The following is a 16,553-nucleotide window of genomic DNA, read 5'->3' on the forward strand; positions in this document are numbered from 1 at the left end:
ACTGGTAACATTGTTGAAGGTTGATGAAGAAACTGCCTAATTATTGTATGAAATGTTACTTTTTTTGGCCTTTTCTACTGTACTAACCAAAAAGAACAAAGATATTTATAGTTTAAGGCGTCAATGTGTAACTCCCTCTATTAGTAGAATTCTCCCAACCAATTTTTCAATTTATTCCAACCGTTTTCCATGAAAATAAGACATAAAACAGGCTTTTTAAAATCTTTCAATTACTAAATGTTTTGAATTATACATAGAGCCTATTAATTGCTTTGTAACGATTTGCATTCATCTAAAATTTAATTAAATTGTAATAATAGAGTTGGGAGAATTCAGGAATTGATCAGATCTTCTCTATTGGCATTAAATTAGTCTGTTTTCACTCAAACTTTCAGATTATCTTTAATTGTACGTTTAGTATTAAAATACCTTAGCACCATTTTCTCTCATCTGAACAATGCTCCCAAGTCCCGTTAGGGATTCTAGAGTACCATTAAAATTTAAAAAAACTGGTGATAAATCAAAGAACATAGTGAGTCATTTTAGTATTTCTCTCAAAGTATATTTTAACCAACCGCCCTCAGATTTACACAAGGCAAACTTTACTTTATTGCAGTGCATGAAAAATGATACTTTTATTACATCTTTTTAATTATTTAGTTTCCAAGCAATTTGTAATAGATGCAGAAGCGAATCCAGGGGGTGGCCGAGCAGGCCTTGCCCCCCCCCCCCCCCAAAAAAAGGAGCCTAGAGAGAGATAAGGGAGAGGGGAAGGGAAAGAGGAGAGAAGAAAAGAAAGAAGAGGAAAAAGAAAAAGAAAAGAAAAGGGGAGAAGGAGATCGGGGGCCGAAAAGCCCTTGCCTCCCCCCCCCCCCCCCCCCTCTCCCCCAGTAAAAAAAATAGAGAAGGAAGGAAAGGGGGGAAATGAAAAGAGGAGATAGGAAGGATATCAAGAGGAAGAAGAAAACAAAAGAAGGGGATATCAGTTGCGATTTTCCCGCCAACAAGTTTTGGATCGTGGGTGCCAAAAGGCCCTTCCCAATATTTTTTTTTCAAGGAAATGTTGTTGCATATTTCTAATATCGTAATATACAATTTTTACATTGAATGTATCAAAATAATCACCAAGGAATGAACATAATATTTAGATGACCATGAATGATTCTGTAACCATTAATGACGGTTATGACTGGTTCGTGACACTGTTAATAAATATCATGAATGAATCAAAACAATGTTTAGATAAATAATATTTCCCCCTATTTTCAACAGACAGGGGAAATAGCCAGGCTAGCGTGTACAAAAATGCGCCCCGGGCCTCCTATCTGGTGATAACGCCCTTATGATTATCCCTCTCAGTCCCCTCCCTGCTGGTCGTTAACCTTCATATAATGCCACCTCCCCCCCCCCCCCCCCCCCTCCCCATCACCCACTGGTCATAACAAGAAATCTCCACCATTGGCTAGATCACTGATTATAATGGAGAGGCAATTAGTCTCGTATTACTTCACCGATATAAAGCACTCAATGCAGCACACTCTATATTTGATTGTTTCATTCACTTTTATTTCACTGGAAATAAATTGGTGACCGATGCAGAACTTTCCGTAACTTGTGTTGTCAGCCCTTAATTAAATCCACCAATCCAGTATTCTGTCGTGGACTCTCGAGGGGGGGGTAAGGTCACCTTTTTTAGGTCAGGCATTGGTTGTTGTTTTTTTAATAAAAAAATTAATAAAATAAAAAATACGAAAGGGGAGGGGGTTTCCTCCAAAATACACACATAAAAAATACCACCCATCCCCCCCCCCCCCCCCCCTGCGTACGCGCCTGCCGATTTACATACACTTATCTCGTGATCGAAGAATAAGAACTTGAATTCCTTTATACGGAATAGAGCTCCAAGTGTTTGAATGACATCATGTGAATATCCCTGGATAATATGGATTTAAGAACATTAATAAAGAAATGTGGGGAGGGGGTATGAAGCTTATTTATTATTCCTGAAAACATGTTCATAAATATTTTCAAAAATTAAACTTGAGGCTATTTGTAAAGCTTTGTACATCACCTTGTTCGGCAACTATTAGGATTAGGATTCCGTAATCCCTGCAGAAATGTATAACCATTACATTGAGCTAGTATAGGTTTATTTAATCCGAATATGCCTATATGATTTCGTATATAATAATTTAATTATCCCTTGAGTTGATTTCTCGAAAGATTTTGCAACCGTATTTGTGGTAAACATAAAGACTGCATGTAGATATCATTCACAGTAAATATTGAAACAAAATATCAATCCCGGACAGACCCCCCCTGTATTATATCAAGCCCGGACAACTACCCACTGTATTATATCAATCCTGGACAACTAACTCTTGTGTTATATCAACCCCGGACAACTACTACCTGTATTATATCAACCCCGGACAATTACTCCCTGTACTATATCAACCCCGGACAACTACCTCCTGTATCAATCCTGGGCAACTCTACGCAGGTAACTAAGCCTTGGACAACTATACCCTCAATAATATATCAATCCCTGAAAACTGCCCTTAGGAGAGGAAACCTTGGACAACTATCAGTTTGCCTAGGGGTCCGGGAACAGTTATCCGGGGTAGTTGTCCTGGTGATATTCCAGGGGATATAATCATCTTGACAGAGAAATATATGTACATAAAGAATTTCACAAAATAGACTAAAATCTGAAAAGGAACTTTCAAGGTTTAAAAAAAACTCTGGCTTACAGTATATTCTAGTCGTTTTGAGTGCAAAACTGAAGGAAAAAATGTATAAATATACTATGATTCATTAATAAACATGCATCACGATAACAGCCTTGTCCATTAGTTATTAGGAAAAAAGAACATGGCAAAAGTACAGAGACTAAAATTGTCATATTTACAGTAAAAATACATGTACAAGAAAAAAAACCAAAAATAAGGTTAAAACGTGTACAATAAGCAACCTAGTGAACATTTTGGCCTCATAATATTTTTATAAAATAATTTTTAGGGTTGAAACCACAACTTATGATTATCTGAATTGATACAATTATGTTGCTGGTATGTCTACTATATTGAATTTCTTCGGGGTGAGATATATAGTTACCGTCTTTTTCAAGCCTGTGAATTCAACAATTTTCCTGCAAGCTTGATCTTGAACGCACTGTTCGTTGGGTTCTACACATATGAAGCGCGCCCCCTTTGGTAAGCTCCTTGCAGCGTTAATAAAACAAATAACAAACAAATTGATGGACCCCTTTGAAGACCAGCTTTTAGCTGAAAAGGGTGAACCTTCCCATTTGTGGAAAATAGATAAATAAATATTAACAGCCGAGTAACCGACGAAAGTTCCAAGTTCAAGACACGTCTTTGGTTGCCTTTCTTCGATAATATCTCGAATGATTTGTCCTTGTTATTCAAAAGAGAAAATAAACTAGCCTACATGACATCAATCATGAAATATAAAGGATGGTGATAACATTTGCCTTTGGATCAAAATCATGAATAGGATACCGTTTATGCATTAAATCTCTAAATATATTAAATAAAATTGGCAATTATAAAAATTTACAAAGTTAGAAAGTTAAAAAATATGTTGTGGAATGTTTTACCTTTGGCAGGTCCAAGGAACCCATTGCTGTTCGTGAAACGATCAAAAGCAGTCATCACACATCAGTGATATACTTTACCGCTCGGGAAGTGGACCATATTGTTCCATATTTTCCAACAAATATAGACAGACATCTAAAATAAATAGTATAAAAATATATACATGAAGTATCAGCACGTCTCAATGATACTCAATTCGAATGTGAGGAACCTATTGAAAAGCAGTGCTTGTGTATTATAGGTTTCTAATAAAATAGACATTGTATATGAAGAACAGTAGCAGTTGATAAAAACATAATTTAGACTGAGAATTTAAAACAAAATGGAATTAGGAAATTTGTATACAAATGCTTTAGCACAAATACCTAGAGTCACCAGGTTAAAATGCGTAGTCACCCGAGCATTTTAGTGTTCTTCACTGTATGAAGATCTGCAAAACTTTCTACAATTTGTTGTGGTGAACGAATTTCAGGAATCACATTTTGGAAACCTCCTTCTCCAATATGTGATTATTCGGGTATCTATATAACTACACAAGATTAATATATTTGGGCACTCCTCTGCCCGAAAAGTATGTGTTCGGACACTTTGCTGCCCGAAGACTATAGTTATCGGAACTGTAAAACTCTCAGGGGAGCTGACAAGAATGAGCTGTTTTAAAAACCTTATTCATGTGCAACGCTCTTGGTCTTAAGCTACTACCACACAAGTTATTTGGTATATACGTTTTTCTCTGAAAGAATGGACATACAAAACTATAAAGAAATTAGGCACCAATTTCTGTTGATGTACAAGGTGGGCATTGCAAATCATGTACTACATTTGCGTCAAATCTGTCTTTATTAACTGGTAATCTACCGGTATGTGTTTCCTTCTGACATAATTATGTAGGTATAGAATAGAATATTTGTCGACTCTTGCGGGATATGAGAGTACAACACATTTACATGTCATGATAATGATACATAAATAATAACACAAACATAGCATAATAATACCAAGAATACAGAATACAACAAAACAAAATACAAATGTATAATGATAAATAAGAGGGTCATGCAGGCACGTAGCCAGAGTTTGATGTTTGGGGGGCACATACATGTAATCGATCGAGGTAAAAAAAAGGGGGGGGGGTCTAAAAAAGTTCAACCGAGCACGTCCCCCCCCCCCTCCCCCCGTGGCTACGTGCCTGGGGTCATGTACTTTTATGTGTTCCGAATTCATTCAGAAATGAATATCTAGTTGAGAATAGCAATCAAATCCACGGTTAAAACATGTTTTGTTAGGTTTCATTGAAAAAAGAAATGATGCTTTTAACTGTATAATAATTTGGACTAAACAACAATTATATTTTTCTCGAATACAAAAGTCTGTGCCGTCCTTTTGGACAATAAAACAATATATCAAGAATAGTTACACAAAATGAGAGGCAAGTTAGTATATTTGCTAACAAAACTGACAAATTTGATAAAAAATGGATAAATTTTGAGAGGATTTTGATCCTTTTATAGGAGTATATTGAATTTCCCACATCATTTTCAGTCATGATGTTGCATTATTATTTAATTTTTGTTTTTCTTTCCCTAATCTACATGTATGTTCTTTATATACAGTATTATGGTTGATATTCGTTATGTATATCTTATTATGAAATATTATATGATATTCATTGGAACATGACTGTGTTCAAATATGTTATCTTGAGATTGATTTTCAATAAATGGCCTGTTGGAGGGTCCAAAAAATGGAGAAAAAAAAAGAGAAAAAAAGATCCACGGTTAAAACAGCGCCATCTCTTTCTTGACGGTTAGAAAGTCTGGAAACTGTTGTCAACAGCATTTGTCGTTGTCACCCGTTCCCAAAGTTTGAGTTCAGTTCGGTTCAAGTTTCAGCTTATTCCACGAAACGGAGTTCCATTCCAACTCCCTGAAATGAAACATGAATTATAGTACACATGTGTATTACATAATATGAGAAGAATAATCCTGATTTATTAATCTTCAAACAAATATGTTATACCTTGGATTCTTCTCTTTTTTTCTAAAAACTTTGTATAGGTCTAAAATGTTTCAAACAGTTACAATTTTTACCCTTGAGAAATGTCCTAACTTTTGCTTAATTCATTTACAGCAATTAACCGTAAAGAGTTGTCCAACATGTAAGTCGTTGAATTCGATTTTAAAGTTCCCCCTCAAAACATTTGGTAAGCATAAAGTCGACAGATTAATTTTCTGCACTCTTTTCTGGAGTTCCTCCCCCCCCCCCCTCCCCCGCCCCCCCCCCCCTCCCCCCCCCCTCCCCCCCCCCCCCCCCCCTCAACCAAACATTCCTTTATCCCTCTTCTACCCCCTTCCTCCATTCCCGTACAGATCCTTTTTCTTTTTAATGTTTACAAGTTACATGTACACCACCATTTAGGCGGGCATTGAACTTGTGAAAAGACAATAATTCCACGGAGTTCTAACTCCCTGGTAATACAGTTTTACAGCTAATTCGGCAGGCCTACCGGTATTACCCCACCCATGGATCAGTGAATCCCTGCAAAGTCTGCGCTCGTTTAGTGTGTGCTGGCCGCGCCGCACTAGCGCCATATCGCGATCGCTATATCCACAGACTGTGACTCTGACATGACCCGTAATACAATTTACACTATACACAGTGCATACAATGCTTGCAAGGATGGAGACTCCGACCAACATGGCGACTTACATGATGCGACTGGAATGTCCACCGTAGTATATCTTTCTGGATGATAATTTTCTTCAGCAACAACATTAAAGTGCCGCCTGAATTACCGGCTAGTGCCTGAGGGCCGGTAAGAGTCATGCAAGCCCGCAAACGTTATATTTTAGTACTTTTTACAGGGTTGTTACTCCTGCTGCTTTACTATGGGGGATTGCACATGCTACACGGGCCGCAAAGGGAACAAGCCACCTTGGCTGCCCGGCTACGATCAATTGAAGACCAGTCAGAAACGAACTATGAGCGTGATGGACAAACATCAAGCTTACATGTCAGTTCTGCACAAGACAAGGATCAGAAGTGCCGGATGGAGACATGCTTTGATTTTTCGAAATGTAAAGAAGGCTTTAAAGTGTATATTTATCCAGTATCCTATCAAAAACCTAGCCAGTTGTACAGTGACATTTTAACTTCCATCCGTGCGTCGAGATACTTCACAACTAATGCAGATGAAGCGTGTTTGTTTGTGACTTCAATAGACACCCTAGACAGGGACAAACTCTCATCCACCTATGTCAAAAACATAGAAAGCAGTATATCAAAGTTAAGTCATTGGAATAATGGCAAAAACCACCTGATTTTTAATCTGTATTCTGGGACGTGGCCTGACTACTCAGAAGATTTAGGGTTTAATATAGGAGAAGCAATCCTGGCAAAAGCAAGTTTCTCAGAACAGTACTTTAGGCCTAACTTTGACATATCACTGCCGCTGTTTGCCAAAACTCATCCTCAGAAAGGAGGCAATTCAGGGGACCTCCAGGGAAATAATTTTCCAGTACAAAGAAAGTATTTATTAGCATTTAAAGGAAAGCGTTATTTATTTGGAATAGGATCAGATACAAGAAACGCTCTTTATCACTTGCACAATGGAGTGGATATCATACTTCTCACAACATGTAAACATGGGAAAAACTGGCAGAAGCATAAAGATGTACGCTGTGACCATGATAATGCAGAGTTCGACAAGTAAGTAATTTTTTCTTGATTTTGTGCCAGTCCAAGACACGAGCCTTGCAAATTAAAAATTAATATAGCAAAAAGATAGACTTTAAAATTTAAAGTTGAAGAGCTATAATTATGAAGAAGGTAGTATTTCTTACACTGATGTCCATCAATCTTTCTTTTTTTTAATGGAATACATGTAGCAACACATTCACAATTCTGAGCTGCTGGAATTGTATTTTCTGTGTTTTTTTCTGCTATAAAATGGAGTACATGTAACTGTATTTTCTATTTAACAAATTTTGATGTTTTCCTCCTCAATCCTGTCTAGAAAACGTGTCCATAGTTGGACACTCAACAGTGTATTCAAATAATTCAAATGGTTTCTTTGAAGCCTTTTCAAGGGATATACAATGTATATTTTAAATGTTTGTCATCTGCTCATACAATATATTTAACTCCCGAAAAGAACAAGTCAATATGATTTTTTTTTTCTGACATTAATATTATCAGGGTCCCTGTACCTTGAATACCAAAGCTTCTGGAAGAAAGCCGTCTCCAGCTGCCAAGCTTCCAGGTCTTACTTCAAGGGGACTTCAAGGGGGGGGGGATGTCCCAGCTTATCATTTAATTTTATTCTTGTGAATAAAGAAGTGATTTTACCACCATTCCATAAAAACCAGTCTTGGTTCAAGGATCTCTGAGAAGATGCACTGGAAGATTTATAATCTGTTTAGAAAGAATCAGAGGCTTTCATTTTCTATTTTCTGCCTTATAATTCTGATTTGTGTGAGCAACTGAGCATACTGAAAAAATGAAGGACAAAGTCATTGGCTAAGTAATTAAGTACAGTTTTTGACAAAAGGCCTGTACTCTGTAGAGCATGGGAGTTAAATGTACAAGGTCCCAGTATAACGTGAGCCTATGAGCTATTGTGACTTTACTTTCTATACAGGTACATGTATGTTTACATGTTCTAGACTTCTAAGTTCTAGGAGGGCACAAAGTTTTGCAAACTAGTTAATTGTTTGAAAGGTCTTTATGAGAATCAAACAGTGTTGTAAAATTGAGATTGTAATTTCTGTTTTTTTTAATTTCAGTCTCGTAATAAGTTTTGTGTGAATGCAATGTCAGAAATGGTAAAACGGGTGTGCATTGCAATTCCTATGGACCATTTCTCACACTGTATGTTTTGGCCTGGGTGAGGGTGATCTACAGTATATTGTACATGAACAAACAGTTTACATTTGGGACAACAAAATTTCAGACCAAGTATGTATGGCACATACCTACAGTACATGCACATTGTGCTAGTTAAAACAATAAACTTGCAATTTGGCCAGTTTAAAAAGCAATCTCTATGTCCAATTTTTTTTTTTTTTTTTTGTAGACTACAACAGGGTTGGTGCCTTGGTGTCTGCTATAGCAGAGTTGAATAGAATACAATGTACATTGTAGCTAGCTGTTTGAGTGACCTAGACTGTACATGCATTGTAACCTTAAACCTCAAGAATTATAAATGGAAAGGTATCCTGAGTGTGTGTACCACATCTGATTTGTCATTACAGTAGATCCTTTACTAGTTTTCTCTCTTCCTCCGGCTGTGTTCAGGCTGTGTTGTATTGGTCAAGCCCAAAGCAGCAGGGAATGTGGTCATTGTGGTCAGATTGGAGTAGAACTTTTTGTGTTCCCATCATTACGTCTACCTTCTTTTGTACTTTGCAGACATAATCATTTACACAGTACCCTTGCCTGTATTTTTGGTGTACAGTTGTAGGTCCTTCAAGTACACATTAAGGCTCGTAGATTCAACATTTACATGTTACAACAGAGTTTTAGTTGAAAAAGTGGCTATAAAAAAAATTACTTCTTAATGTACACCTAATGCCACTATTTTAATCAAGATCGAAGCAGATATTTGTTGATAATGTTAGCAGATATATGCCAACTAATGCAATTTTGTCGTACAGGTATCTTGTAGTACAGGTATCTTGTATTTTAAAGCCTGGCAATACAAGTTTGCTAAGATGATGTTCCTTGGATAGGATGTTCCTTGGATAGGATGTTAAATGGGGGCCCCGTGTAGAGGAGAGCCACCACCTTTGCATTTTAAAGGTAATACACAAAGTCTTGGTATTGGGATAATAGGGTCATTAATTTAGTTCAAATGAATGTTTTGGAAGCATATATATATCCTACAATATTCAGTAATCGTTGTCGCGGTTGAAATCGAGTCTAAAGTAATGAAATTGTAAACAATAACTGTTTATGTTGTATACATGTAGCTCTCTCAAGGTCAATAAATAAATTAAGCTATAAAACAATGTTTCTTGACTAAAATCGACCGATTGGATATTCCCGTTTGAAAATTATATTTTCATGGCCGCAGCTACATGTACCATTGTATGGCAGATTGGCAATAGGCGCTATTTGAAAATTATCAAACTTTACCGGGAGCACCGGTAAATCTGTATATTCAGTTTTTCTCGAAAGCAGAAGTGTTTTAAAGGCTGAATTTTATAGTGCTTATACATGTAATACATGTACATTCACAGATGCATCCAAATTCATCAAAATTTTAAAGAATCACTATCCAGCCAATTTTCAAAATTTCCCAAAATTTTGTATTACCTTTAATTTTAAAGGGATCGTTTAACAATCTTATCAGTGTCTGTGATATAGTGTTATATTGAAGCCCTAAAAATGATGCGCTTCAAAATGATAAATGTCTTGATAATCAGACAGGCGATCAGTTTGTAAAAGTCATGGGGTTCCTAACTGACCTACATGTAGAGGTTTATAATTATCATTGCAGCATAAGCTAAATCAAGGATTTTTAAAGGATCTACATGTACGACCAAGTTGCTGGATCCCTTTAAGAACCCACTGCACTATTCATATAGTTAAGAGTAGGGGAAACTCCGGTGTAGTGGTCCACTTGCACTCCCCCAATCAGTTATACCGGGAGGAGAGACCCAGTGATTCAGTACATGTTTCGCCTCGCAGGCACAGGTGACACCAAATACTTAATACAAATAATAATAATAATGTTTGTTTAACAGGAATAAATCTACAGGTGTATGACGCATGACCATCTTTGTTTAGTTTTGGTTTCAAGGCATGTGCATATGGCAGGTGATATTTTCCTGTGGTTGATTTTTATCTTCTTTTTTTCTAGTGCTCTTTTGGTAATGTGTGTACATGTGTACTGTGTATAGTATCGGCCAATGTCGGGTCAAGACATGCTCCATAGAATCTTGACTCTTCCAGTACATGTACAGTATGTTTTGCAATCAGCATCTCCAAGTACTGTACCCGTCCAGTAAGTGTAGTAGGCTACTAGTAATGTACAATGTAGGTACATGAACATGTACAGTGTACATGTATGTACATGTGAATTCATGAAAGAATTTTGTACTGTATCACTCTAGCATCACTATTACCTGAAATGAATTCTCCAATATGTAGATGGAGTAGAGAGGAAGAGTAATAGAAAGATACATGTGGAATGATTGACAGAATGACAGAAAACAAACTGAAGTAAAGGAGAATGAAATTTAATATTGAACATAATGTATGTTAAATTTGAAGAAAAAAAAGAGTAATCGATAACGAGAAATGGAGATTGGAAAAGGAGAGGGGAAGGTACAGTGTAAGATGATTGCCACTCAGACTCAGTGACTCAGAATACCATCTTGAAGGAGTTCATGCAAATGATCAAACTTTCAGTTCTATCTCCTACTCCTAGACAGGTAGAGTGGCACTGGGAGATTTGAAGTGGGGGTCAGTGTCGCAGGTGGACCATGCATTATGAGGAGGAGGCTGTATTATAGTTTGCTGGAGGGCGCATACATGTATGCAAGATAGGGTTGACTGCATGATATGAAACCAACAGTGAAGAAGACACTTTGGATGTCATTGATTGAACCATGAATTTACAGCAAGATACACACCCTGTCCTAAGGCTAATGCCTGACATCCTTACACCACAATGTGTAAAAAATAACTAGATGTACAGTATACATGTGGCAGGGTATTGCATTCATGCATACAAGAGAAATGTATCCAATTAGAGTTGTGAAAGGGAAGGTCATAAAGAAACTGATTTTAGGAAGGTCACTTTAAATCATGTGTTCAATGCCAGCTTTGCTCATGGGTACATATTTTCTGCTGGCTGGTCGCAAACATCCACATGATGTCCGAGTGTGCTTTCATAACACATGTAAGGGAGGCCTCACCCAGATGTCAAATGCTGCTTTCATTCGATGTTCAAAGACAACTGTAGACAATAGACCCTGATGGGTAATTGAGTTATCAGTAAGTACTGTATCTATCATGATGTTCAAAATAATACTCAAATTTTCTTTCCTCTATTTACATGTACATGTATGTGTCTTTATAATTATGCAACATCTAGTAGATGTACAGTAATACTGTAGATGATAAAATATTGAATGATTGATTGAATTGCTTATCATCTGCCTTCAACACGTACATATACATGTAGCTCCTCATGTTTTTATATCTTTACAGTGTACATTTACATGTACATGTATATAATAACTTGCTCATAATCTGAATGGATACAGAGTTACAGACACCGCTGTTATTAGATTTGTAGATGTATACAATGTACAGTACATGTACTGTAGCATCATCTTCTTCCAGTAATACCTAAGTTAGTTGTAATTTAATTTTCTGCACAGAACTGAAGTGATGGGCTAACAAAAAGGTCTTGAATATACATCATAATTATATGATTTTGTAGCACAAAACTCTGCAATTTAAGTAGACAAAAATCTGACATGGCATAGAGTTTATTCCAGCAGGTTTAATCAAGCTTTCCACCGAATCGTCAGTGTTCTTGTTGATAGCTTTATGCTTCATCTCCCCTGGCTCACATCAGGATTGCTCTCCCGGGTCAAGTGTACATTAATACTGTTTTCACACTGGCAATATTTTGCTTAACCCCGTACTATAGGTGGGGTTAAGGGGGGATCTTAGCCCCACCTATAGTACGGGGTTAAGCCTATTCCACTTTCTGTTCAGACTGGTTTTTACCAAAGTGGGCTAAAGTTGGCTAACCCCACCTATAGTACAGGGTTAACTAACCCTGCAAAATAGCAGGGCTAACTCTGCAATTGTGGTGCTAACTCCTGCTAACCCCTCAATTGCGGTGCTAAGCAAATGAATGAGAACAGAAACGAAAAATAGTCCGGTACTACGCAATGGAGCGTATCGCAGCTGGCCAGATGCGAAGTATGTCAAATCATAACATTCACGATATCCGGGGTTCACGAAATGCAGGGAGAACAGCGGGAATTTTCTTATTCCGGAATAGGCGCTAGTACGGGACTAAAAACAGTGTGTGTGAAAAGCCCCCCAAAATAGTCCGGGGTTAAGGATAGTACGGGGCTAAGCAAAGTACGGGGCTAAGCAAAACCAGTGTGAAAAGAGTAGTAGTGTACTGTACATGTAGGACTCGCACTGTACCAGTAGAGAGGTGTACACTGCAGCATGCAAATGTTAATTGTAAACAATAAATTGAGATTGAAAGGCCCTCAAATGACCCTTAGCGCTGTTTTAAAAAGGGACTGCATTTGGGTACATTTGGGTACAATTTACAATTGTGGTTTGAAAGAAGTACTGTATACATAATGTATACACATGTAGCAGATGCTTAAGTGTAGCTTTTGCCATTAGAAGGAATACATCCTGTTGAAACATGTACTGTACAGTGTACATGTAAGTGTGCAAACTTGTACTCCAAGTGCCAATAAAACACAATCGGGCATTCATTTTATTTGATGTTACATGTAAATCTGTTTTTAATAGAAGGTTAACTTTAAGAAATCTATTTTTATTCCTTTGCCTTTCAACACAGCAAAACCTTTAAGAAAGAGGTGGTAAGAGATTATTAAACAGGATTGTAATGAGTTTGTTATATAGACAAGGTAGGAGGTAAGGGATGGGAGAGATTGTGATCTCAAAATGAAATAACACCGGCCAGATTCAGGACTACCATTACATTAAAGATAAACTCCAGTACTGGTAAAACAAAACAAAAAATTCTCACAGAATAAAACAAAACTTACACTGAATGTTCCAGATTACAAATAAATGACATGTGCCAAACAATTTTGGAAGAAAATGTATACTGGCTGAGTAATGAGCATAGAAAGACAAGGAAATCAAGGTAGTACTAGCCCCGACACCACGTGTGTTGTCCCATATATAGCTTTCTATGTGAGTGCTTGTTACTTTACCAAGACTCTGTCAAATTTATTATGATTTTGATGACTCCAGAACCTTGCAGTGCACACCAATACTTACATGCTACATGATCAACTATTTCTGATCCTTTCCACACCTTTTCTTTCACAATGCAATCGCATTACCAGTACTAAAGTTTATCTTTAACTGCTGCATATATTTGCTCAAAGAAAATGTTTTTTAAAAGAGTTGTATACTATAAATTAACAACATTGTTTATAATGCAGTCTCTTAAAGTCATATGAAAAGTTGCCTTTTTCACAATAATTTTGCATTATTATTATTTGTTTTAATCTTTGTTGGATATTGTGCTAGTGGTCATGATTTAAAGAGATTCATCTGTGTCTAGAATTTATACCGGAATAAAAAATTTATGCTGTTCTCACAGTCGTTAGCTACATACTACATGTAGCTGAATACTGTATAGCGTGAATATTCATTAATTCGCTCCATTGCATAGTACCAGACTATTTTTTGTTTCTGTTCTCATTCATTTGCTTGGCACCGCAATTGCGGAGTTAGCACCACAATAGCGGGGCTAGCCCTGCTATTTTGCAGGGAAAGCTAACCCCGTACTATAGGTGGGGGCCGGTGGGGCTAAGACCCCCCTTTAACCCCACCTACATGTATAGTCTGGGGTTAAGCAAAATTTTGCCAGTGTGAAAACAGTATACCGGTAGGAGTACCATTTAATCTCTGGATTAAATCTCTGAAATATGATTCTTATGATACCAGCAAGAAATCAAGGTGAGGTGTCAATATATTATTTCCAGTGATCTGTAAACCATACTTGAAGTGTTTTGTTTGTGAGTTATGAATCATCAAACTAATTGATAAGAGGATGAATCTTAAACTTGTACATGTAATTCACACCCTTATGCAGGGCGTTAAACTGTAAAGGTAGTGCTTAAAGCCCCTCTAAAGTGTTGGGAGCCCCAAATTCAAATTTTGATTGCAAAATTTCACTTAAATTGTATCATAATGTGAAAGAGAAAGTCATTTAAGTATACATGTACTTCTGCAAAGATTTTCCTCCAAAATATGTGTTGGAAGAAAAATATTAATAAAAGAATACATAATTTGGGTTTTCTGTTATATGCAGAAAACCTAAATTTTGTATCCTTTCATCAATATTTGACTTCAAACACATTTGTTTTAAAAATCCTACACATACATGTATACACGTACGGTACATGTATACACAGAGATTTACGGTATGTACTACATGTATGTAACCCACCATTCTTGAAAATTAATGTTTTTGGAACAGAACGCATATATGTTTTGCTATACCTTATTTGCCGGCGATAAGGCCGCAGCGCCGTATAGCCCGCACCCCCGATTTTGACATTTAAAAAAAAAAAAAAAAAAAAAAAAAATTTTTGTCAAAGTCAGGATTTGATCTCTTGCGTACAAATGTTGATGTGACTAAAATCACTGCCTTAGACCGCTCGGCCATCCCGCACTGATGCTAGCCTACGTAGTTTCCTGTGATGTATACATTGCGCCTCTCTCTTGTGTATTGAAATGGATTCAAAATAGCGACTTCGCGTGCCGGATGCTTCGAGGCAGCTCCGTTAAACAAGCCCTTCTTTTACTTTTGCAATGCATTGGCTCGAACTTAGATCAAGATCTATCGGCAGATGTTGTTTTTGGAAGTTTGTTTTCGTCTTCATGTCAACAATGCAAGATAAATTGTCGGTAAGATGTGTGGAAATGTATAGTTATTGTACCGTTCGTAGATCTAGTGCCATACATGTATGTGCAAAGTCGTGCTGGTTTTGACTTACTTTAAAAAAAAAAAATTACTGTTTCGCTGCATAGGCCGCACCCCGACTTTTTGATATTTTCTCATCCGAAAATACTGCGGCCTTTACGCCGGCAAATACGGTAATTTTGTTTATTTTTTGGAAATGTTTGCAGTGGGTTTATTCATGTGAGCAAGGAGTTTTAATCTAAGCACATTAAGCTGATGATCTGAGTAGGCTGACCTGACTGGGCTCTCTCTCTCTCTCTCTCTCTCTCTTGCTCAAGCATTCGCTCAATAGTTGACTTGTATTGAATAGTCATTGTGTGAAGGTTAGATTCAATCCAAGAGTCAAGTCTGAAAATCTGGGTTCCTGCATTTGTATGTTTTCAAGTATAACAACAAAACAAGAGAAACTTTTTGAACCGATACTTTTTGCTGATACCAAGCAATGGTGCGAGGGTGTCGCTCCGATCTTCCAATCCGATCGAAGCCTTAAATTAACAGGGTTAAAAAAAAATTTGAACATGGAAGTATATTAATATAAAGAATCAATTTGTTTGATACTGTGAGATACTCTTTTTTGCCTTTACATTTACCAGTAGTTCCAGGTTGGTAGATTACCTTTAAGAGCTTGCCTCTGAGTTGGAACTTCGGATTAACTTCAAGCTCTTTTTTTTCTGGGACAATTGTCTGCCACTAACTCAAGTGGAAATTTGGTATTGATTTTTCCCATGGAGGAGAGCTAGGCCCTGTCTATCTTTACTGTATGCTTCACTACACCTCCGTGAAGAAGCTAGTGAAGAGAAATCCATTTGTAGGTTTTGTTAAGGAATTAAAAAAGCTTTGGTATGATAAGACTGTTGCTAAATGGTGTACGTAGTACAGAAGCAGACTAAACTGGTCAGTGACTACCTGGTATGGCCTTTTTTCGTATTGTATACAATGTACATACGGTAGTACATGTAGGCCAGGGTGTGTAAGGCTGCCTTAAAAGACGCTGTCTTACAATTACATGTCTATTTTAGAAATAACTATACATAATGTATGAATATTTTACTGTATTCAATGCAGTTTTCACATGTACACACATACATACATGTAGGCCTACATCATTACATGTCACATCTACCTTTCCAAGAAAACTCTTGGCTAGAATAAGGCAATTTTCTTTAACATTTGGATTTGGTTAATGAAATAGTTCTTTGTATATGCATGATGCCTTTGTG

General features: G+C 37.0%; 1 protein-coding gene across 1 annotated transcript in view; it reads left to right on the forward strand.

Moving 5' to 3' along the window:
• The first annotated feature begins 6,222 nt into the window (after positions 1 to 6,222).
• Positions 6,223 to 16,553, forward strand: part of LOC577995 (exostosin-1) — a 47,385-nt gene continuing 37,054 nt past the window's right edge. The window contains exon 1 of the mRNA XM_778188.5: positions 6,223 to 7,328. Within this exon, the coding sequence (XP_783281.4) occupies positions 6,445 to 7,328 (884 nt within the window). The 5' untranslated portion in view covers positions 6,223 to 6,444. The remainder of the gene's footprint in view (positions 7,329 to 16,553) is intronic.

Source organism: Strongylocentrotus purpuratus, unplaced genomic scaffold (assembly GCF_000002235.5).
Source record: "Strongylocentrotus purpuratus isolate Spur 01 unplaced genomic scaffold, Spur_5.0 spur5_scaffold_7, whole genome shotgun sequence".
Lineage (NCBI taxonomy): Eukaryota > Metazoa > Echinodermata > Echinoidea > Camarodonta > Strongylocentrotidae > Strongylocentrotus > Strongylocentrotus purpuratus.